The sequence below is a fragment of the Rhinolophus sinicus genome, linkage group LG07, assembly GCF_036562045.2.
Source record: "Rhinolophus sinicus isolate RSC01 linkage group LG07, ASM3656204v1, whole genome shotgun sequence".
Classification (NCBI taxonomy): domain Eukaryota; kingdom Metazoa; phylum Chordata; class Mammalia; order Chiroptera; family Rhinolophidae; genus Rhinolophus; species Rhinolophus sinicus.
The window spans coordinates 49434800-49460556 of NC_133757.1; the positions used below are offsets into that span (position 1 = coordinate 49434800).

At 37.7% G+C, this 25757-nt stretch overlaps 1 protein-coding gene across 5 annotated transcripts in view; it reads right to left on the bottom strand.

Annotated features, from left to right (window-relative positions):
- Positions 1-1396: 1396 nt before the first annotated feature.
- The window catches only part of ASCC1 (activating signal cointegrator 1 complex subunit 1), a 91010-nt gene continuing 66649 nt past the window's right edge, over positions 1397-25757 (bottom strand). For 3 of the 5 annotated variants that reach the window (XM_019745949.2, XM_019745950.2, XM_019745951.2), the window contains exons 9-10: positions 22198-22283; positions 1397-3067 (exon numbers count right to left, since the gene is read on the bottom strand). In XM_019745949.2, coding sequence (XP_019601508.1) covers positions 2951-3067; positions 22198-22283 — 203 coding nt within the window. In that variant the 3' untranslated portion in view covers positions 1397-2950. The remainder of the gene's footprint in view (positions 3068-22197; positions 22284-25757) is intronic. The other 2 variants (XM_019745952.2, XM_074339572.1) reach the window with 2 other exon arrangements.

Below are 25757 nucleotides of genomic sequence, written 5' to 3' on the forward strand. Positions count from 1 at the left end.
TTGTACCCCCTCCAAAAAATATCAAAATTATTCTCTGTAACAAAATTCCTAATGTAACAACACAGATCTTGTGTAGTAATTGGATAAGAGATTCTTTTCCTCTTCCTCTTCCTCTTCCAGGAATTAAGGGTGAAGTCAGTGCCTCAAAAACCGGCTGGAGAGCTTTAGGTACAATTTAACTATTTCAATGAAGATGCATGGCAAAGTGGTAATATTAAGGGAGATCTGATTATAAACACAAAAGCAAATACTCCAACATTTACTCCATTACTGTTTGGTGAGAGGGAACCCGAATCTTGAAAAATTATTTTAGCTCCATCATAATTTGCTCTCTACCACTATTGCACTTTCATAAAAGTTCTGTATCAAAACTACCTGTTAGACCCTCTTCTACAACAGCAGTTAAAACTGTATTTTCTTTAGAGCTATAAGTCTTAAAAATTTATCTGTGGACTTCTAGAAAGAAAATTTTAAAGATAAGTTAAAAACTTTTCCAATTCTACCAATACCTACCAACTTACAAAATTCTAGGAAACACAAAAATATACAAATACACAATCCATTAACCACCAGAGAGATAATGTCACGGTGTCATATAGCCTCTGGAAAAATCCACTGTACAGTCGTGAGAGAATGAGAGTCAAAAAGCCAAATTACTTAACAATATACTGTACGTGTTTCCCCAAAAAGAAGACCTAGCCGAACAATCAGCTCTAATGATGTGTCTTTTGGAGTGAAAATTAATATAAGACCCGGTCTTATTTTACTATACTATAAGACCGGGTCTTATATTAATTTATGCTCCAAAAGACACATTACAGCTGATTGTCCGGCTAGGTCTTCTTTTTGGGGAAACATGATAATATGTCCTTAAATGCATAGTGGCCTCTAAATTCTAAATAACAAGCTTTCTAATTCTGTTAAGAATTTAGTATTTGATATATGAAGTTACATTTTCCAAATACAAAACTTTTTTAAAAAATTAAAAATATGAAGTCCTAAATCTCTGACATCCCAAAGAAGACATCTGTACCTCCTGGCCAAGGCTGCCCGGTGGCAGTTGTCAGAAAGAAACCAGGAGGAGAGAAGTAGCAGCAAGATGAGCTGAGGATATTGAGCCCCCAGTCTACCTTGCTTTTCAGTACTATTCCTGGGAGCACTCATTCCCTCGTGCCATCTAACAGAGGTAAGCGAGGGAAAATCTCAACTTAAATAAAAAATGAGTATTACCAGTATTAAGTTTTTTGGGAAAAACCAATGCTGCAGGCACCGGTATGTAAGTTCTGGATTAATGACATAGCTCCGCCAGTGAATGAAGTGATGGCGACACCGTATCCCAAACACACTAAGAGGGTCAAACTATAAAACTGTATGATAAACTAAAAGAAAAACACAGTTACTTTGGAAATGCATTTATTCACAGATGATCTGTGCAGTGACAGTGATAAACAAATCTGAGCGTTGCACACAGCTCTCACTAGGAAGTGACCTTAACACACAGGGTTCAGAATCAAACTTCTTATATAGTAAGACTCAAGATAAGAATAAGGAATGAAGGAAAGAGAAAGAGAGGACACAGAGGGAGAAAGGATGTGAGGAGGGGGAATGAAAGGTGACAGGAAGGCTGGAGCTCCCTGGGGATCCATGGATGGGGCAAAGCTGTGCTGGGAGCCCCCTCTTCTGCTGGTCTGTGGCCAGGAAGGACTATCTTCTGCAGCTGACGTTTTACAGAGAACTTTGCATAGTTCTGCTGATATCATCGTTTCTATCACTGCTGCCCTGAGAAGTAAATAAAAAAGGGCTACAATATTGCAACTGCATCAGTGGCATGGGAAGGCAAAGGTGACAGTAAAGGAACAGGAATCTAACAAACATAAAAAGGTAGACTTCAGAAGAAAAAGACAGGTCAAAGTAAAAGGTAGAAGCTTTAACAGTTATTTTTCAAAAAATAAAATTCTGAGTAGTAAAGGAATTGAAAGCAGGGTCTCGAAGAGATATCTGTACCCTCATGTTCATAGAGCACTCTTCACAATAGCCAACAGGTCAAGGAACCCAAGTGTCCACTGATGGGTGAATGGATAAACTAAATGTGGTCTATACACAGAATGGAATATTACTCAGCCTTAAAAGGGGTGGGAATCTTGTCATGCTACAACACAGATGGACCTTGCAGACTGTGTCAAAGGGGATAAACCAGTCACAAAAAAACAAATAATGCATGACTCCACTCACATGAGGTACCTATAGTAGTCAAATTCATAAAACAGAAAGTAGAAGGGTGGTTGCCAGGGTCATGGGGGAGAGGAAACTGGGGAGTTAATGGGTACAGAGTTTTAGACCTGCATGATGAAAAAGTTCTGCAGATTAGTTGTACAACAATGTTAATATACTTAATACTACCAAACTTAAAAATGGTTAAGATGGTAAATTTTATGTTATGTGTTTTTCACTATAATAAAAAAGAAATTTTTGGTAGTGATTAAAATTCAGAGTGCAAAGGGAAGAAAAAAAATCAAACGTTATAAAAACTGTAGATATTTGATCTAGGTGGTGAGATTAATAAAACCACATGTCTTTAATTCTCTTTTAAAGTATTAATACAAAAGACTTCAATGGCTGGAGCAAAATCAGTAGGCATGTAAGAAACAATGTGAATCTGAGCTCCAATGGGCTTCAGAGGTACACTTCCAGAGAAGAGCTCTGGAAAGAAAGGTAGACCTTGCGAAAGATGAACAAGCCAAGAGTCACAGGCACAGTTCTTGTGCCCACAACCATCTTGGCTGATAGTCTGAGGACTGTAGACAACCATTAAAGACCACAGTGACCATGGCAACCACCCAGGAAAGTCACCATCCTAATTTGCACATCCCTCCTTGGCAATTAAAATGAAGATACTTTTCCTCAGCACCTCGTCAGGAGGCTTAATTTCTCCTGCTTCCCAAGATCCAGTTCAGGAGAATTCAATTTGTCCACAGGAGGCGTAGTTTCCAAAGCTGTCTACTGTGAACCTCTGAGAGATGTGGACTGAATTGAGCTTTAGGGTACCAAAGTAGAAGTTCTCAAATAGCTGAAAAGAAAGAAGAAAAACCCAGAATGAACATTCAAAGAGAATTACAGATGGAAATATTAAACATCAGGGTCTCTTGTAAAAACACCACAACAATCCCCACAAACCGCTCATGCTTTTTCTTTTCAGCATTTATTCTGAAAAATGATCCTGGAGAGGAGGGATGGGAATAGGAGTGAGAAAAGAATACAGCTCTTCTCTCTGATTAATTGTAAAGCCTCCTCTGACAAAATGCACTAGAGAAAGAGATCTGAAGAATCATTTCCAAAATTGATCTAAGGAGCAGATATGACCAAAAACTTGTAACAAACACCCTAACTCACAGGGCCTAACAAAGCTGTTTCTATGACTTCCAGTTACTGCGCAGCATCCTAGTTTTGTTACAGCCTGGGTAAAATTTGATATAATGCATTCTTCGACGCAGTCAACAACATTTATTAGAAGCACTGACTAAAATAAATAGAAGATTCCTGACCCACAAATGATTCTGACAACCCAGTGAAGAATACAGAACAATTACACACACAAAATAGCCAGAGCAACACTTCTGTTGGATGATAGAACAAGTACAAATGATAATATTTATCAAAAACCTTTCATTAGACTTGGATTCAAGCCAGCATCCTAAAGTAAATGCTCTTTACACAATTCTTCACTTTAAAAGCTTTCAAGTGTGTCAAAGGGAGGGATAAGCCAAACTCTGAGAGATCTGGTCTTGTGAGTAGCACATTTATAAGGAGGAATCCAAAGTGACATCGGAATTCATCCCAGGAACACCTGAAACTAATATAAAATAATACTGAGTGTCAACTGTAATTGAAAAATGAAAAATAAAAAACATACACACAAAAAAAATCAACTGTGGAAGAACAAGTTGAGCAGTAAAAAAAAGACCAAAAAAAAAAAAAAAAAAAAAGAATTCACCCCAGGAAAATGAAGCCACGCTGCTTAGATAGGGGAGTGACAAAGAGTAAAGGGCTTACCTTCTTCTGTTAGGATGCAAGAGTTGTTTTCTTTTTTTTTTTTTTTTTGACATTCAATATTATTTTAGATTAGTTTCAAGTGTACAGCACAGTGGTTAGGCATTTATATAATTTATAAAATGATCCCCCTATAAGTTTAGTACCCATCTGACACTATGCATAGTTTTTTACAATATTATCGACTATATTCCCCATACTGTATTTCACATCCCCGTGACTATTCTATGACTACCAAATTGTACTTCCTAATCCCTTCACCTTTCTCACCCATCCCCAACCCCCTCCCATCTAGCAACCATCAGTTTGTTCTCTATGAATCTATTTGTTTTGTTTGTTCATTTATTCTATTCTTTAGATTCTACACGTAAGTGAGATCATAGGGTATTTGTCTTACTGAGTCTGACTTATTTCACTTAGCATAATACCCTACGAGTACCTCTTTCTTAAAATGTCAGTAAGATCCCAAGAAAGCTTTTCAATATGCATACCCAACAATGCTTGAGTAGAACCTAAGGGTAGGACCTTTGCACATTAGCAAGTGACTGTCTCTTCTCTTACTTTTATACAACCTCCACAGCCATGAACTTCAGCCACTGACGCCTTTCCTCTTCCTGCAATTAATGGCCTAGCAAAATACCTGGGGTTCATTAAAGGCTAACTTTATAAAAGCCCAGTAAATATTGATTCTTCAACATGACATCAACTTAACCCCAAAGATCTATTTAGAGGTTGTATGCGGCATTGTCTTGTCTTTCAGAAAGGTGATCAGCTCTTGCCTGCACTGATTTACACAATTAACTCCTTGTCCTGACTTTGATAGCCTGTTCAAATCATATCCACCCTTCTGTATAAAGAAACACAACCCGAAAAGGTTATCTGCTAATCCCTTTGCTGAATGTTAATTTGAAGTGAAAGCCACGTCAATGAGACTGACAGTTTACAACTTTGCAAACTGAAGCCTTCTAGGTCCAAAGAAGACATAAACAAAGAAGCAATACAAGACGAGACAAAACAAAACTAAAGGGAACTCATAATACTTCCAACAAATTACTTTTTAAAGATTAACAGCCTATAGGTCCTCTACCTTCTTCTCTTTGTGCCTATGTTTCCAAGTGGTGGAGACAACACAGCTAGAGCTGGAAAGTGACCTACCTCTGACTTCACTTTGCAAATATAGTGTAAGACTTGGCAAAGAGGACGAGGGAGGGCAGCATGGAGGCAGACATGGGTGTGGTGGTCCTGGCCAACTAGACCAGGTTAGATGTTTGGAAGTTTCCTAAAAAGCAGTGAGAAAGACTAAGGCTAGAGAGAGAAGGAGGGTGAATCAGATTAAGAGGAACCAAAGGTCAGTTTCAGAAGACTTCATTCTAGAGAGTGGGGAATCGATGAAGGTTTCCGAGTAAGTTGGTGGCCCGAGATGAAAACCCTGTTATAAGGAAATCAGCCTGGGTGTGGTGCTGATTGGAGAAGGGAACAAGAGAAAGAAAGGAGACGAGTTCCTTCATGAGAGAGATATGGAGCGTCTCTTGACTAAAGTACGTAGTAGTGGGCTTGCAAGGATTGGAGCAGATGTGAATGAAACACAGAAACGATTCAGTGATTTTCTGGATGAGGGGAAGGAGGAAACAAAAGGAGATGAGAAGAATCATGGATGACAGGGTAAGTGGAGTATATGAGGGTATCACTATGTAATAGCAACAGAATATTTCTGAGAGGGAGCTATTTTATAGGAAAACAATTCAGGTACTGTGTTTCCCCGAAAATAAGATCTAGCCGGACCATCAGCTCTAATGCGTTTTTGGAGCAAAAATTAATATAAGACCCCGTCTTATTTTACTGTAAGACCCGGTCTTATATAAGACCCAGTCTTATTTTACTATATATTACTATATAATTTACTATTATATTACTACATAAGACCGGGTTTTATATTAATTTTTGCTCCAAAAGACGCATTAGAACTGATGGTCTGGCTAGGTCTTATTTTCGGGGAAAGAGGGTATGTTTACATACTCATGGCTGTATCTTTACCTGTATGTGTCCCTAAACCTTTCCAACCTAGGGTTTTCCTGGTACATTCTGAAAATATACATTAAAGATATGAAATCATGTTAAGTGGAAGTATTTACCATAAAAAGCTTTGCAACTGTTGTTTTTTTTTTGAGTAGTAATTCTTTATATATTAGGGAAATGAACCCTTTGTGTTCTAAATTGTAGTATGTCATTTGTTTTTTGACTGCTTATGGTGATTTTTAACCACATCAACTTAAAATTTTGTGAACTCAGATGTATCATAACAGGAGATTGTAAAATGGAAGTTACCCAAATGCCAACATTGATATAGATTAAGAGATCAAGGTAAACAATACACATATAAGTACTGACAACACTAATAAAATAAAGACCGTAACAGCCCACATTTGCGCAATCGTGTGCCAGGCATCATCCTGTGGGCTCTATGTGATGTGATCACCCTCACAACGCCAAGAAGCAGATACTATTATTAATCCCTACTTTACAGTTGAACCTGAGGTTTAAAAGGTTAAGTAACTTGCCCAAGGGCACACAAGCAAGTAAAGGGTAGAAAATTGAGATTTATAAAGCTGAAAAAGAAAACTGAAATTCAAACCCAGGCAGCCTAAGTCTGTATCTCAGCTCTTTAAGCCCCCCCACACACACACTCCCCAGCCCCTTCCTGTGAGTGGTGCCGGTTAAAACGGGCGTTTAAACCACAGGGAGTAAGCTTTGACCCACATAAGTCTCAAAGACGGAAATAAACATTCTTTCACTTGTTACTCTTACTTTCACTGCCACCTGGACCTGGTTTAACAATTGAATGGCTCTAGTTCAGCTGGAAGAATTTTAATTGAATTCTAGATGAAAATAAGCACCAATCAACTAAACGAATCCATTTAATTAGGTACCTGAATGGGAAAAGAGGAAAAAGCTTAAACTAGGTGTTTAAAAAAAGAAAAAAGAAACTTGGTTGCTCTTTCCAGCCTAAAGTAGTTCACCAAGAGCAAAGTGGTCTATTGTTTAGAAAATAAAAGCCCAAACAGGAAAAATTTAAATGAAAAAAGAATCACGTCAAGGTATTTAAATCATGTTGAGTCTTTTCTCCTCACTGTTGTTTTCTAACAATTCCCTTGCGGATTTTGAAACCTAAACCTTTTCCTTCTGAAAACATTTCTCTCTGACACACACACACAGAGCCCTGTTGTGCTGGAAGCCAGAATTTTTTTAAGCCTACTGTAAAGGAATATAACAATGAGCAGCTACACAAAACTACAAATATTTGATGAGAAAACGAAAACAGAATTGAAGACTGCCAATATTTGAGTTATCACTTGTAAATAATGTTAAAAAAAGAAATAACAGGGTGGCAAGGGGAATCATTTGCCCCCACGACAGCAAACTGAGACTTCATTGCCGCTTTGACCTCTTCCAGGAATGCGAATGTTAAGCAGTGAATCTGAAAATGTTCCTGATTAGCACTAGCGAGATAATCTGCAAGATAAGACCCCTACTGATCCCTTCTCCCAAAAAGAAGACGTCCTGGTCTGAAACAATCCTTTCTATTCTTTGGCTAATAACGTCCTTGCCCCACCCTCCTGCCTATAAAGACCTTACATGACAGACAGCTTCTTGGAGCTCCTCTCCACTTGCTATATGCGATGCTTCATGAATGGCTCAATAAAGCCAATTGGATCTTTGAATGTACTCGACTGAACTTTTGTCCTATGACAGTAATAAGTACTGATTTGGACAATTTAAGAAAGTTTAAAACCTAAAGAAGTATGACATTTGGAAACTTATGCACACAGCATCTTTGAATACTCACAAAATCTTTAGAAATTAAACAAACTTTTCCTACCACCAAGTAAAGAGAGAAATGTGGACCATCCAACTAAAAGATTTTTGGTCAAAACCAAGGCTTCCCTGACAGAAAATGGTGAGATAAAAATCCAACCATCCTGCTGTCACCTGCTCACATGATCTCTGAAGCTTGCCATTTTTAGTTTGTACATGTTTGCTTCCTAGGGAGAACACAGAGGGAATTATTGATTACTAGTAATGTAGTGGTATACACTGAAAGAAAACAAACAGCTAGATTTAAAGGCTAACTGTGGTCATTTTTCCTTGTATTTCTTTCAGACCTACTACTTCCTCCTGGGCCCTGTGACAACCATCAAAGACCAGAAATAACTCCCCATGTGAATAGGCTGCAAAAATGAGGCTGAAAAATCTCAGACAGAAGTGTGGAGGAGGGTGGAGAAGCACCTTCTCATATCTGTGACCTCAAGCCACAAAACCAACTGAGTGGCCAATCTTCAGCAGCAGAATGACAAACCTGCTGGAGATCTCCGCCCCTGTGGCTCCCCAAAGGAGGCTGTTCTCTTCCATCTCAGTCAAAGTGGTGGTCACCCTCTGCAAAGACCTCTCCTTAAGGAAATCTACTTGTGCTGGGCCGCCTCAGTGAACCATGTGATGTCCAATATGACTTCAATAAGAGGAAATGCAGTTCTGAATGCATTTTGAAGCTTCCAAAATGAAGATTCCAAACATGTAAGTCTTGTGAAATTTGTAGTCATTCCTGGTATAACTGAGCTACGCTAACACTTAGAACATAAATGTGGTACAACTGAAAATAAGTACTGCTGTTCAATTAATGCAGTTACTTAGAACCATGCACTGGGTCCCATTCTTCCCCAAGAAAGGATGCTTTGTATTGTTTTCACGTATGGCGATTAAACTTCGGAAGCCCAAAGTAAACAGGAATAGCAAATGCATGCTACTTTGAAGTTTTCCCACTGCTTTTCTTCCATAATCTGTTTTATCAATGTCTATTTCTCACAATTACCCCCTGCTTACAGATAAAAGTAACAGTAATAATACTAGTTTGTACTTAATAATAACGCTCACCCACCTACTGCCCTACCAGGGATGGGCTAAGGATGAATGGAAGATAGTCTGACAAGCTGTTTGAGCCCTTTGGGAAGGCACTCCCAGCACAAAGACGTGCTGCGGTTAAATAACACCTTTCATCTAAGGATCTAAAGTATTCAGAAAGCCCAGCTCATTAACCCTTCAAAAAAATTGCTGTGATGCAAACCAGAGCTGAGCATTATTATCCCCATTTAAAAGATAAGAAACAGACAGGCTAGGGCCACTAGCACTGTGATATAAATTTAAGATTTCCTGGGACCAGGCCCAGAACACAGGCCAGGAGAAGGTCGTGGCCACCAGGCACTGTGTATGTGCTTCACAATTCAAATAACAAATATGTACCAACGAATGTCAAGTGGGGAAGAAGTTCCACCTTTGGTCTATATGTAAACAATCACACAGCGAAGAAAGCGTTCCCTTGGTTTTGTGGCCAAGAGTGAGAAACAAATGATGTGAAAAACTATAATCACAGCCCTTGGGAGATCCTAACTGAAAACCAACAGAATAAATACTGGTATATTTCAGAAACATTCGTCACAAAATTGGCCTCTAGGTACAGGATTAATAAGACTTTAGGTAGTAAACAGAAAAATAATAGATTTGAAAAACATCACAGCTTTTCATGTCATATTACTAATCTCAGTGAGAATTAAGATCACAAATAAGATTTTTTTTGCACAAATAAGTTTTGTTTCAAGTTTTATTTGTTAAAATTTCCCAAACCTAAAAAAATGATTCTGAATTTCTGCCAAGGTACCATGCAATTCAAATTCTTAAGCCTTTCCATACCTTGCATTTTTCTTCTGGCTACCTGTAAGATTACTTCTGAAGAGAGCAAATGTGGGATATGAAGAAGAGTCAAGAAGGAAAGTGGAGATCCAATAAATCCAGGGGTCAAAAAAACCTTCCATCTACTTTTAAAATATTCCTCTCAGCTGCACTCCTATAAATTCTTTCTAAATATCATCCCAAAAGAATGTAAGTGATCCTATTCACACTAAGTAAGCCATGATTCTATACATATACACACAACACACACAACTTCACCTGGAAACCAAAGATAGAAACTTCTATTGAAGAGACAGATCAAAAGATCTAGTTCTTAGGGCAAACTAGACCTTAATGTTTTCCTACCAATGACCATACAGCCACTCTTTCCCCCAATTTCTCCATCTTTAAACAGGGACAACGCTTTACAAGGATGTTCTGCAGTTATAGTTAAGATAAATTATAAAATGGAATTTGAGTTCTGATTATCGTCACTCACTCACGATAACCATCAATGCATCATTACAGGAACCAAAAAGCAGAGTTTCCTTAAAAGAAAAGAGGGAAGGGTGTAGCAGGAACACTGACAGCTTACAGTCCTGCAGTCATGATCTGGTCTCGGAGGGCTGCCTTGTTTTTAAAGACTAGAACGGGAACATCTGCTTCAGGATAAAAGACAATGAGGTTGGCAGGTACTTACTATCCTAGAGGCGTCTGTCTCTAAATACAGCCCTAACTCTACCCAAGATGCCACCTTTAATCTGAAACCTCAAACTGCAGTGATCAGTGGTGACAGAGCCAATAACAGCTAATAAGAGCCAATAAAAAAGAGGATACAGTTTACTTCCAGAAGGGCCAGGATGACGTAGATCCAAGAGGCCAGGTGAAGGCCAGTCTGTGGTAGGAGTAGGTCTTAACAGCATCAGTTGCCTCCATAAGGAAAACAAGAAGGCTGTATTTCGGTGGGACACCTGTGAGTTTCCAACCCACCAGCATGTCACTCCTGATGTGCACATCTCCACTCAAAAAGTACCAAAAAGCTTGCATGCCACCAAAGCCCAAGTCCCATCTCCACCGACGGAAATGGCGCATGTACGTTCTCAGGCTCCTTGCCCGGAATGGGAACGTGAACATGCACTTCCCTCATTCAGCTGCTCTCCGCAACTCCCTGACTGCCTTGGCTGCAGTGAGCATGAGGAATGTTAATAGCCTGACCGAAGGAGGCACCAGGCCGAGGCCAGACAGACAGGGAATGAAGGCTTCATAACTTCCTTCAAATAATCACTCAAGGTTGCACTTTTGGATATTTGGCCTGAGTCTCACTGCTGATGTAAGGATTACCAAGTTTAAGATTCTGCTGGTAAGGCCAAATGACCTATTAGAGAGTGAATGAAAACCGCTACATACAAACAGGATGCCAGGCAGTTCTGCTGAGCACCTCAATACTCACAACGCCAAGGGACTTCCCCTTCATGCAGAGCCTTTCATTTTAAAAACGTAGCAAGAAAAAATGTGGGGTGGAGGAAGGAGGAAGGAGAGGAGAGGCTGTGCTGACACAGCTGAAGAACCTAGGCCTAATCTCGGCACACATCAGCTTGTTCTGCCCCTGCCCGTTTCCACAGCAGCACATAGAATTAGCATCAGAGAAGGGCCGCCCGCTGGGAATTGTTTGCTGCAAATTTTCTTCCAGAGAAAGCTTTGCCGTGGGGCAGAAATATTGCTGCTTTACCAAGACAAAACTGCCTCTGGTGGCTGCTGGTTAGGGAGACTTCACTGCCCTACAGCTGTGACCACCAGCCCTAAAAGGCAGGGGCCCTTTTAGAACTAATCCAGGTAATATTTCTGCAGATCAAGACTTTCCCTCAGAAGAATGCCTCTTACTGTTGTTCATTCAAATATGTTACCTCTCTTCTTTTTGGTTTGGTCATCTTCCCTCAGGTATTTTTCATAACTGTCCCTCAAACAACTGCAACAGAAGATACGTGTTTGATCTGTTATGTGTATTAGAAAGGGAATGCAAGTCAGCAGAAAGGAAACTCCCCTGAGCGGGGTTAGGGGGACAGCAGCCTTGATGATTTCATCTTGGCCTAGGGGGTTCTATGTTAGTGGCTTTAGGAGACAGGGCCTCAAAGGGCTGACTACTGTGCCAAGTGACAAATTCTGAAAAAGAACCAAGTGGGAGACAGAAAACAAGGTCAGTGGCTCAGCCCATCTCTACACCAACTTCTCCAACGGGAGCAGTATCCAGACATTGAAGAGCAAATCAGATGCCCCTCCAGCCATGTCAGGCAACGGCAAGAGTATATATACAGATAAATAACAGCTGGGTTTGGGATGGCTCCTTGGAAGATGGGAGAGGCTGCCATGTTATCTTGGATTTTCAACTAAGCCATCTTATTAAAACAAGACATGAAATATTTCCTCTGTCAGGACCACAGGGAACCTGCCCTCAGTAGCATCACTGGAGCACTACACAGTCTAACACACTTACTTGTCTATAATTCAGCTCAGATGACCTCCTTCGCCTCCGCAAAGGTGTGGGCAAAAATCAAGTAAACAAAGGCCTTGGAAGAGGGATAAGATTATCATCTCCACACACACCTCAGAAGCTGCAAGACTTTTACAATTTAAGAAATTGGTATAAATATTTTAACCTACAATGGAGAGAGTAAACTTTGAATTGGAGTTCTGGTTGACTTACATCCTGTTTTATTCACTTTTAATTTGTAATACTGTTGACATTTGAGCATTAATTCTAAAACTGTTCCATCAATGGGATATGGGAAAGAGAACATCATATCTTAAGAAGTCATCACAGTTTTATGGCACAGTGGGCTTCGCTCCCATTTCTTTTATCTCTTTCCACTAATGTCCTGTAACATTCGGACGTTGTCAGCACCAAGCCACACAATCTAACATGGTTTCAATTGGTCTGGTCTTTAAACAACAGACTGCTTCAAAGATGATAATACCCTATCACCATGTCTGGGTGCAGATTTATATTCTGCTACTGGTTTGTTTACATTATAGCTAAAAACACAATTGAATACACACACACACACACAATGGAATATTATGTAGCTTTTAAAAGGAATGATACATGCTACAACATGGATGAACCTTGGAAACATGTAATTGAAATAAGCTAGAAACAAAAGGTCAAATAATGTATGATTCCACTTATATGAGGTACCTAGACTAGTCAAATTCAGAGACAGAAAATAGAATGGTGGTTGCCAATAGCTGAGAAGAGGGGAGAATAAGGAGTTACTATTTAATGGATATAGAGTTTCAATTTGGGATGATAAAAAAGTTATGGAGACGGGTACTGGTGATGGTTGCACAATATGAATATACTAGATGCCACTGAACTGTACATTTAAAATTGGTTAAAATGGTAAATGTTACGTATATTTTACCACAACTGAAAAAAAAAATACAATGAACCCAAAGTGAAGCACAACCCAACTCACTTCATTTGTGAACTATACCCCAAATGATATGATTGGACCCATAGATATGAATACCTAAAAGAGATTACTATTTCCCACAATAAGAACAGACACCATGTTCAAAGAGTTCATAGGAATGGGATCAGAGGGAGGGACCCAAGACAACTGAATATTTATTCCTCCTCTCCCAAGCATCTAGGTTGGTGTTTTAGTAGGTATTCAATAAAATATTTATTTTTTATTCTGATAATAACCAGAAATAATTGTGTGTATGAATACTTAATTTTGGTATAAAAACAGGAACTTGGAAAATACACTGTATTTAAAATACTCTTAGTTCCCCATCACGTTGTGGAAACCCCCTGCCCCCCTGAAAACCAGAAATAATTTTAAGTAATTTTAATCTCTTAATTTTTTTTCTACTCTCATTGTCTTTGCCAAACCATGGCCTGTTTCTTGTCACTACATAGACCCTTGCAACCCACCCTTACCTGCCTGAGCCAATATAACACATGGAAGTATTCCAGGACTACTGCAAAGATGAAAAGACCAATAAAGAGAAATTCAAAAGACAGTGAAGGGAGAAAGAAAACGTAGTGTATGAGCAGACAGCAACAGACCAGAAGAGGTGCATCTTTTAGAACAGATGGTGGCTTTTTCAAAAATCAGCCAATTGCTTGTTTTCCAGTTTCATTTTAACAGTGATTCCTCCTCACTGACAATCATACCTTTGGTTGCCCTCATTAGTATTTTAAATCTTCCACTTTCCAGGCAAAGTGACACATAAAACAAATTCTAAAGAAAAGTTTTGGTGAAATAGTGCTTGAATTTGAATCTTCCTCCCACCCCCACTCTATCCCAACAGCCTAAAATAAGAATGTACAAAACTAAACTGAAGCATTTCAAACTGCACTTTTCCTTATATATCTGATGTGCTAAGAAACTGTCCAATTACCTATCTGAAGTGTTTCAATTTTTGTACGCTGTTTCTATTACTAGCAAAATATGAAAAGCCCCTAATAATTTCCTAATAATAATTTTCATGAGTTTTGGGTTTTTTTCATTATCAAGAATGGAAGTGGAGCCATATTTTATCATTAACATAGCAAAGTAACACTGGCCATATTTTGGCAAGATGTCTTCTTTTCACAGGTTCCTTCCTAAACTCCACAGTTTTCTGATATTCACACTGATTATAAAATTAGCACAATTTATTTATAAGTTCAGTATTCTTTATTTTTCATTCATAATTTTGAGTTTCATATAATTTTTACATGTCATGAAATATTACTCATCTTTTAATTTTTTTCAACCTTTAAAAAATATAAAAACCATTCGTAGTTTGGGAGCCATACATATACAAACCAGGTGGCAGGCCATATTTGGCTCTTAGACGGTAGTTTGCGGGCCGCTGCTCTAAGAGTTTACAATCTCAAGTACGGGGAAAAAAATGTCCCCTTTGGCAAACAGAAAATCCTTCTCTTCTCCTTTCCAAAATTTGACTTCTTTGGAAAACAGTTTTAGTTAGTCATCCAAAAAGGCTTCCTCAGTGCGTGCCCACGCAAGACACACTGCTAAGCACTGCAGGCAGGTCACAGGTCACTGCAAAAGCACAGTAAGGAGGAGAGGGAAGGAGTGGAGGGTATAAGAGCACCACTGACTGGGATGGTCCTTACCATTACGGGGAGGCAAGGACTTTGAAGAATGAGTAGCATTTGGATAGAACAAGACTGCAGTAAAAGAAAACCACAGAGATAAGGACAAAATCTTAGGGAGCAGCCATATAAGGCAGTGAATTTGAAAACAAGTAGATCCAGAGGTAGGAAAAACCTAAGAGCCAATTGCCACTGAAGCCAATAAAAGGGAGCATTTGAAAAGAGAAAAGGGTTTAATACTCTCAATGTGGTTACTGGGGAAAAAGTAAAAGTAGGCCAAAGCACTAAACAAATAAGGGCCCTACCTACCACTGATATTTTTTACAATGCTGTTTCAGTACAATTGTGGAGGTGAGAGATAGGTTTCAGGGAATTAAACAAGGAGTAGTTTGAAAGAGATGATGGTAGGAATAATAGCTTTATAGAGCTATGGACTCTCATTTCGTAAAACAAAGCAAAAAACACTCTAATGAAAGATGCATCTAACTTCTAAGTAGCTTGCTCTAATATAAAACCTTCTAATCTAGAAAGTTGTTCCTCATATCAATTTTTGTTTTTTACTCTTTGAAATTAAACAACCCAATTTTTGTGGTAAGATCAACAGTTAATAAAACTTGCATCTATCCTAAACACCAGAACAAAACACAGCCGAGACTTCAACAAACTTCTCTGGAAAGTGATTTAAAAAAATACAAACAGCAAATGGTCAATGTCCTATTCCCCTCCTAAGTGCATGTCTATCTGTCGTTCTTTTTAAATTTTTTTTATTTTGACATAGTTTCAGACTTGCAGAAAAATTACAAGAACAGTAAAAAAAAAAAGTTACTAGATACGTTTTATCCTTTTTTTTTATGACCTACTTTAAGAAAAGCATTCTTTAGCTGAATTTCCTGTTTTTTTGTTCTTTGTAATTATTGCCAACAAGTAGTTTAATTAATGTTGTACATGATTTGGTCACAAGTTGTAGGAAAGAAAAGTACAATATAAGCTCACTTAATAGAACTCCTGTTTGGAATTCATTTGGCTTTTTAATCTATAGAATGATGTCTTTCATCAGCTCTGCACCATTATCTTCTCCTTCTGTGAGTCCAACTAAATGTATGTTAGAACTTCTCACTTTATCCTATATGTTTCTTATTCTCTCATGTGTAATTTTTATTCCCTCTGTACATGCGACATTCCGGATAATTTTGTCTGACCTAACTTCCAGTTCACTATTCCCTCTTCAGCTATATCTAATTTGCTGCTAAACTCATTCACTGAGCTCTTAATTTCAGCTATTGCAGTTATAGTTCCAGCATTTCTATTTGGTTTTTCTTCAAAACTGCTACATCACTTTTCTTTTATAATAGTTCCCAATTACCTAATAAAAAATTTTAAGCTTGGCTTTTATCTCTTTGAACATAGTAAGCATAGGTGTTTTTAGCCTAACCCTGATAACTCTCATGTCTTTTGAGTTTTGGATGTTTCTCTGCTTATGGGGAGCCGTTTCCACATATGCCTAGTTATTGCTGACTGTGTACCGGCCATTGGAGAGGGAGGCTTCCTTGGAGGTATATTTCTAGGCAGAGGTGATGAAACTTTCTTCCAAAGAGATTTGTCTTTGCTATTGCCCAGTACCTGGGAGCTGTACTAGTCCAGAGCTTCCTTCCTCCAAGTTCAAGACTTCAAGGTCTATTTTCCATGTTTAGAACCCTAACAGTTAATTTTCACAATGCCTGAGGATCTTGTCATATTTTTCCCTCATATTTTCTATCTCTTCACCTTTGCCAGAGATTTTCTTAAATTTATCTTCCTTAATTGAATATACTGGGGGTGCCAAAAAAATGTATACACATGACTTGTATCCATCTTTTGTTATCAGTATATATTATTACAATTTTAATACAGTTTTTTCCTTTCTTAAAATGTATAAAAATTTTTTTGGCACCCTCTGTATGTATTTGTCAATGGCTATATGTAATTTACATGGGCTCTCTTATTCTCTAATTGACCTTTTTCACAACATCTTATTTTTATTCTCCAAGTGAAATTCTTCAAACTTGTACATTTGCTCCTCTAACAAGTTGTATACTTCACATGGTTGTCAAGAATAATATGATTGCTTTCAATGCTACTGAAATACATAAAAGCTGTTGTAAAATATTAGTATGTCCAAGTGAACTGAATTTAATAAGTATCAACAGTGTATAAGCATAAATAGTTTAGAGAGGAAGGGATATCTGCTTAGTGATTTTATTTAAATAAAATAAAAATTAAAAGTTATAGAAATATCAGGTGGTAAAACTGATGGTAATGAGAGATAGCAGCTTTATTCTGAATTCAATTTGCTGTTATTTATCCTGATATGATAGTGCAATGGAACATTTAGTGATAGACTCTGAAGGAAAGGCTATCTGAAAAACCTGTTTTGAAAAACAAATTCTAAAGAAGAACCATGTGACTAAGAAGTAATTTTCAGAAACAGTATACAATATGGCTGAATAGTGAATTGGATACTAAAAAACACAATCTTTTCTTCCTTAGAAATAATATACATTCTAAAATGCTAGTCTTTCTCTGTAGTCATTAATATCTCTTCTTAAAAATTACTACATAGCTCTCAATCTCACTCTCTTCCGTTAGAAAAAAAGTTAGAATGAATTCATCTTTTCAATACTCTTCCAAAACTTTGAAACAAAGTAATCATTCAAATCAAGCCTATTCACTAAGAGTGTTGAAGAACTTAATTGTGCTTTTGTTACCTTAGGACAAACAGAACTGGCTGGGGAGGGATGTGGGAGGCATGCCCTACTTTTTGACCTTGGTAATAATTACATTGTTCACTGTTTGATTATTTGTTCTACAATACATACATGTTTTATGCCCTTTTCTATATATAGGTGTTTCACCAAAAAAGAATAAATAGTATGTATTTTTAAACAGCTTCCTTTATAGAAACTTCTCTAAGTAAAGCAAACTAAATAAAAATCTCATTTAAATTTATTCATTCTAACTGTCCTTTTAAAGACATTAAGGGGCAGAGATGGAACAAAAGCAAAAATGAATGAAATGCTTGCATTACTCTCATTTACATCTTTCAAGAAAAGTCTCAATGTGGCTAGATAGACTTAAAACATTTTCAAGTAAAGCATTAAAATTAATATTAATAGTTGAATAGTGCAAATTCCCTCTTCTAATTTTAAATATTCTTATATATACAAATTCATCTCCTTTTTATTTGGCTTAGATGTCTCAGGACTTTTTTTTTTTTTTTTTAAGATTTTATCGGGGAAGTGGAACAGGACTTTATTGGGGAAGAGTGTGTACTTCTAGGACTTTTTTCCAAGTCAAGTTGTTGTCCTTTCAGTCTTAGTTGTGGAGGGCGCAGCTCAGCTCCAGGTCCAGTTGCCGTTACTAGTTACAGGGGGTGCAGCCCACCATCCCTTGCGGGACTCGAGGAATCGAACTGGCAACCTTGTGGTTGAGAGGATGCGCTCCAACCAACTGAGCCATTCGGGAGCTCAGCAGCAGCTCAGCTCAAGGTGCCATGTTCAATCTTAGTTGCAGGGGGAGCTGCCCACCATCCCTTGCGGGACTAGAGGAATTGAACTGGCAACCTTGTGGTTGAGAGCCCACTTGCCCCATGTGGGAATCGAACTGGCAGCCTTCGGAGTTAGGAGCATGGAGCTCTAACTGCCTGAGCCACCGGGCAGGCCCATCCTAGGACTTTTAAGTGCCTAAAGAAATGTGCCTTTCATAATGTCCTTTGATTTTGGACCAGTGGTACTTTCTGTTCCTTCCCAAATATATTACTGTGCCTTTACTTGCATCAAACCACCTCCTCTGATGAGTACAACACAGGGCTCTAATGTCTCCTCTTCACTCTGCAGTTAGAAATTATGCTTTTGAACAGTACACACTGTACACCTGTTCAATCTGCTGAGAGCACACTTTTGGAATACTGACTCTATTGCTTAAGGCCATTTCATAAGTCCCCCAAACAGGCTGCCATTAAGATCTTTCCTCTTTCCAGAAGCTGGCAGTTAATGACCATTCTACTTCTAGCTCTCAAGGGAACAGTTATTTCCTGGCAGTATGTCTTTAGGTCAGCATGACTTCTCTAATTACATGTTTATCACTGCCTTATGGATAAACAAATAGCATCTCGGGTCGTGTCTCTTAATTAGAAATGAAAATGCTCTGAGGGGACACTTATTTGGCCTACGTCTTTTTCACTCATACAGCCTCCTATCTGTCAGTCCTCTCTAAAAAAGTCACCGTATCTAAATATGTTTGTTCCTTTTCTGGTTTGAAAAACACAGGAGAATGATTCTTCAGTTTTCAATTCTTCTTTCAAAGCCCTTCTTAGAGTAAGAAAACTCTTATTTTAACTGGGAATAGCCAGATACTAGTCTATTACACCTGCAATAACTCTCAAAAGAGCTTTACCAAAAAAAAAAAAAAAAAGCAGCTTCCACCTCCAGAAGTCATTAGGGGCTTCTTTTTTTCTTATTAAGGCACCCAGAACACATATTACACTGAGCCAAAAGGACTAACTCTCTTCATGGAGGAGAATAGCAATTGACTGTTACTCATTAAATTCTTACAACAATGAGCAATGACTTGCTGTCTCATTTTGTTTCTCTTTGAATAGTAGATGAAGTTGATTCTTTTCCAAGGCTGCTTCTCATCACCAGCATTCCCAACCCTTGACCTATGTAGCTGTTAAAATGCTGCACACACATTCTTAACAACCTTAACAGCCAATGCAGATAACCTTTCTGTTTATTCCAAGTCAGCTCCTATCTTGTTAGTTAAATTGATTATTTTTTTTCATTTTCTAAACATAATACTTTTGTCTGGTTCAAAAACTATATATATAATCCATTGATTTTCGGAATCTTTTGTTTTCCAAGGGTTTCAGGGACCATGGGTCCTCATGTTTTATTCAAGAAACACATGTCCATCTGTGGTAGTTCCACAAGGCGGACTGGTGAAACTACTTCACAAATACAGTTATTACCTCTTAGGCGTTTGGGGGTAATTGTTGGAGACCATACATCACTTTATTCTCAAAGAAAAATTAATTCCTTTGATTGAACACAGGTGAAAGATTCTATTTTCTGGAGCCCAATGATTATAAAGTAAAATACTGGAAACTATACCAAAAGGTGCTTTGTTATAACTATCTGTATTCAAAGGTACTTCTCTATACTCAAAACTTGCCCCATCATTTTGTATTGTAATTGTCTATTAACCACCTGTACCCCTCAAAGACAGGAAGCTCCTGGAAGGTAGGGACTGTATCATAATGACTGTTTTAGCTGCAGGGCACATGGTATGGCAGATGCTATACAATAAGTATTTCTGTTGGTGTTAGCATTAAAAGCAGCTCCAAAGTCTAATTCTTAATTAGCCACAGTTGCAGACTAACTAGCACACCCATTGCCCCAATATTATTAAACGAGTTTTAATCAGACATTATCACAGTTCAAATAGATATGCCCAATTTCAAAAGTCTAATAATCTCTCCCTAAACACTGAGTATATTTATGGGAGGCAGCAGAAACAATTTTAATTTGTTGAGTTTTGAATTTTTATTCTGATTCAGACTCTGCTGCTAACTAGCAGTGACCTTTGGCAAGTCACTTTAACCACACTGCATCTTGTGTTCTTAAAGATTAAACTGTGGAACTGGATTAAACAAACGCTCTTCAAGTCCCAGAGCTGGGTCCAGCTTGTAATCTCTGATTAGGTATGAACCAGTAACGGTACTCCCTCTTGTCAACACTAGAGGGAGCCACATTCATGTCATCACTGGGGTGGTGGGGGTAGCTGCAAGGCAAAGCATTTTTAAATAGAAAACTGACTTTACAGAAGGAGAGAAATTAACTATCAAGTGAGAGATCCCTATTGTTCATACAGCCACCCCACAGGCTCTCTCACCTCCCTCTTATAGATATCAAAGCATCTCACACTTGATTTGCACCAACACGTCTTGGGGGCTTTAATTCTAATTCCAAAAGAACCAAGTTGTTTTGAGTCATTCCTACAGATTTCTTTCCCCATTCAGTCTATTTTCTTTCTTAATCAAATTAAAAACAACAACAACAACAAAAGCAAAGTAATTGATGATACTATTGGAAAATCCCCAAGGAAATGAGAAAGAAGAGGAGAAAGATTCGTATCATATGGAAGCTGTGGCTGGGAAAATCTGTAAAGTTAACTGCAACTGAATTCATTAGCAGCCTGTCACTTAAACTCAAAGCTACCATAGCTACTTGAAAACAAGAAAACTATTCAAAAAGAGGAAAGATATAAGGAAAAGAAGGGATCAGTAGAGCTGTGCAGTGCAGAAGCTGGAATGTCTGCCTAAGTGAACGAGGTCACTGCCCTGGTGGGCTCTGTGGTAAGATGCCTGCAGCTACTGAAGAGTGATGTCATTAAGTAGAGGCAATAGGGTCACATGAGGCATTTGGGAAGAAAACTGTCACGTAACAAGATAAGGGAACGGAGGGTGGAGGAGAGAGGGGAAAAGAAAAGCATTTCCAAAGCTAAAGCTTATTCTGAAGTTATATGCACACTCTCTCTTTCTCCCAGTTCCACAAACACCCATGGCCTTGCAAATGTATGACCTAAACCTTTATGGAACAAGTGAAATGACAAATCAAAAACCTCTCCAGCGGTATCAACTTAGTTTCTCTTTGCCCAGAAATACAATGGCATGTTAACCTGACGGAGAGGGCATACATTGTGGATATTACAGAATGTGGTCTGTGGGAGAAAGATAAATGCAATCCTGAAAAACCCCTTTTATTTCAATTCCATAGATTAATTTAACACTGAGAAAGCAAAGCCTCAACAGTCAGAACTGGACTAGCTACTTTTTAGGACACAGGCTGTTCCTGAGTAAAAACAGATTAGAAAACAACTTTGGATAGTCCCTTTAAAGGTGGGAGAAGAGAAAATCTACTAGAACAAGACAAAGAATTCTTTTTTTCACTTAAAAAAAAAGCAAACTCAGACCTCCAGAGGTAAAACACAGAGCAAAACTCACCAGGGTTAAAAATCAACTTATTCCTATGGATACAAGTAGTTGGGTATTTGTTTCGTAAATCATCAATTTCAAATATTCTAGAGCTACTACAGCCTTAACAGAGTCAAAAAGATTTCTCTTTTCTTTTAGGATGTTAAAAAAATTGTTTTAGCCACCCTTTCAAGTCAATGAGCCTCCTGGGAAACATGAGAAAAATATGCTTTACTGTTAAAAGGAGAACAACTTGTTTTCCTGGCTTTTTTAGGACACATGCCAATGTATTTCTAATTTACTATTTCATACTGACCTTTAAAATGTTTCTGCCATCAAATGACTCTCTTTCCTTGAAGATATATTTGCCATCTGGTGTGTAGAGATTGTACCTGCCTTCAGCTGTAAATATCACAAAGGTAATGTTAGAAGAGAAACTTGGATTATTTGTCTGTTTTCTCTTGGATTTCTATAGGTACAACTAGCAAAATCTCCACGTACCACCATGGCATATAGAGAGAGGGGAATATCAGACTGTGAGTCAAAAGACCCAGTTTCTAATCTCAGCTATGTCAACTCATTCAATATATGTTCATTCAACAATGTCCAAGTACTCACTGTCCATTAACTATACAACTAGCTATGTTCTTAGGCAAATCATCTCCTCTATGGACCTACATCCGTCATGTACAAAGTCAGAGGTTAAGACTAGGTGATCTCCAAAGGTTCCGTGCAGTTTAAAAACCCAAGGCTTTGTAAAAGCTGCATGTATTTTTAAATATGTAAAAATACACAAAAATTCACACATCAACTAGTCAAACATGTTGGCAGTCATGCTTTGGCTTGATTTAAGAACTCCCCCAAAATGAGAAAGACCCCTTCAGTTGCAATCAAAGGTATCCTTACAGACATTCTACACAGAAATGCAACAGATCTATGACCTTAGTCTCGTCAAAGCCACACTCTAACTCCTTCAGTTAATTTAGCTAGTTTATCTCAAAAGATGTCCTTAGAGTATAGCAAGAAAAGGATATCAAAGGATAACAGGAAAGAAAACATGGAACACCGTATTCTATGTCCCTTTCATGTAAAAATTTAACACAGAGAAGAATCCAGCATATAGAAAATTCAAACCATCCTCAAGAATTATTTAACTGTCAGAGTATTTTCCAAAATGTCGACCTTTTCCTGCCCACCAACAGACTTTCAAAAATATTTGTATTTCCACTTTTGAGTATGGTCTTTTACTATATAGAGGTATGGAGACTACGAAGTCAGAATTGACCAAATGTATCCAGAGTGCTCACTCCAGGAACATAATATATTTTAGATAGTCCACTGGAATTATACCTGGGTAGCTATAGGACCATTTCTCTAATGAGTAGTCTCTTAGTCAAAGATTCCAATTCCACTGATATTTCACAGCTTAAAAATAGGTCCCCTGTTAAGGGGAGATGTGAAATTTTAAAGTAAATTATACTAAATAATAATAAAAAGCAGCAATCATATCTGAAGATTGAAATATTTAATGGCAGGTTCAAAATCTATAAGTAGCATTAGCCATTAGGTAAATGCAAATCAAAACCACAATGAGATACCACTTCACACCCACAGAAGGCAATAATCAAAAAGATAATAACAAGTATTGGCAAAAATGTAGAGAAATTAAAACCCTCATACACTGTTGGTGGGAATGTAAAATGACACAGTCACTTTGTAAAACAGTCTGGCAGTTCCTCAAGAAGTTAAACGTAAGAGTTATTCTATGACCTGGCAATTTCACTCCTAAGTACATACCCAGGAGAAATGAAAACATATGTCCACACGAAAACTTGTACATAAATGGTCACACTGGCATTATTCGTAATAACCGAAAAGTGGAAACCACTACTGTTCATCAACTGATGAATATATAAATAAAATGTGGCATATCCATAAATATCCTATAGAATATTATTCAGCAATAAAAGGAATGAAGTATGATACATGCTATAACATGGATGAACCTTGCAAACATTATGCTAATTAAAAGAAGCCAGTCACAGAGGATCACATATTACATGATCTTATTTATATGAAATATCCAAAAAAAACAAATTCACAGAACAGAAAGCAAACTGGTGATGCTTAGGACTGGAGGGTTAGGGGAAATGGGGTCACTGCCAGTGGGCACGGGGGCATTTGGGGGGTGATAAAAACATTCTAAAATTGATTGTGGGGCAGTTGCATAACTCTGAATAGACTAAAAATCACTGAATTAAATACTTTAAATGGGAAAACTATGTAGTATATGAATTATATCTGAAAGTTGTTATATTTAAAATAGCTATAAGTAGGAAAGGGTAACTAAACTGGACACAGAACATTTTCTTATTGAAGCTCTAGCACTAACTGAATATAAATCTGGATCCACACAATTTAGAAGATATAGATTCATACATAACTCTTTTATTTCAAGAGGTTAGTTAATAATGGGCAGGGTATAGTTGTTAAGAGCTCTGAACTAAAATGTAAGGACCAGGACAGATGCAGACTGCACTACTGGTAGTATGAAACGTCTAATAAAACACTGTCTTTGCCTGCATTGTCCAAAACAGCAGCCACTATCCATATGTGATTATTTAAATTTAAGTTAAATTAAATTAAATTAAAAGTTCACTTTCTCAGTCTCACTAGCCACCTTCAAGTGCTCAATACCCACAATAGTGGCTACCATATTGGACATCACAGATGCAGAATATTTCTATTATCACAGAAAGTTTTACTGGATCATGAATGTACTTTTTTTTTAAGAATTTTTTTTTTTAAGGCAGATTTTTTTTTTTAACTTTTATTAATTTAAGTATGTCTTTCCAGGACCCATCAGCTCCAGGTCAAGTAGTTGTTTCAATCTAGTTGTGGATGGCGCAGTTCACAGTGACCCATGTGGGGAACAAGATAAATACCAGAAATTCCTTTAAACGTTCCCAATGGACAAGCTAAATTTGTAATGTACAAATATCAAATATTCCAGAAAATACTATTTTCTGGAATTTCAAACATTCTTCTGTTATCATTCGGATGGAATATATTTCTGCAATACATGTCTGAATATTGTCATTTGGACAGTCCAAGTGACAATATTGTCCAAATGACAATATTCAGACATGTATTGCAGAAATATATTCCATCCGAATGATAACAGGAGCTTTAGATTCTATTAACTCCCCAGAGTCTATATAGGCTTTGACTGAGCCATTTGTCCCTTTTTTGATCTCACTGCTCCCAAAGGTAAAATACTGATTCATTTAGAAAAGTCTAAAATAAAACACAATCTAGCACCAAAAGACATTAACACTAGAACTAAAAATTGGATAGCTACTTATCTCTTGGCCCTACAATGGATCTAACCAAATGGGGTTAATATTAAATGACTTCTAGTTGGGATCTTTGGTATATATCTAAGAGAAATATAGGAAGATGTATTTTGATTTAAAAAAAAAAAAAGACACACAAATTGTCCTAAACTATAAATCTACAAATAGTTTATGGGTTCGAGTCCTGATAGAGTCCTCTTCCAACCCAGATATTTAAAAACCAAGGTCAGGGTCCTAACAAAGGAAATAAACCCTGAATATGGGATTTTGGTGTTGGTATATTTTAAACAAGAGGTCTTGGAAGGGGAAAGCTGCATATAACTTGAATTTGTAATTCTTGATCAGACAGACACTAAATAAGCTAGAAAAGCTTTCACTTGGTGGGTGGGGATGGAAAGAAAAGAAGAATCCTTTTAGAAATGTAGATTATTATCCCAAATCAAGTGTTAAAACACAACATTTTTATATGAAGGCTCAGATTCCATGAAGGAAAAAAAACATTACTCTAACACAAAGTTTC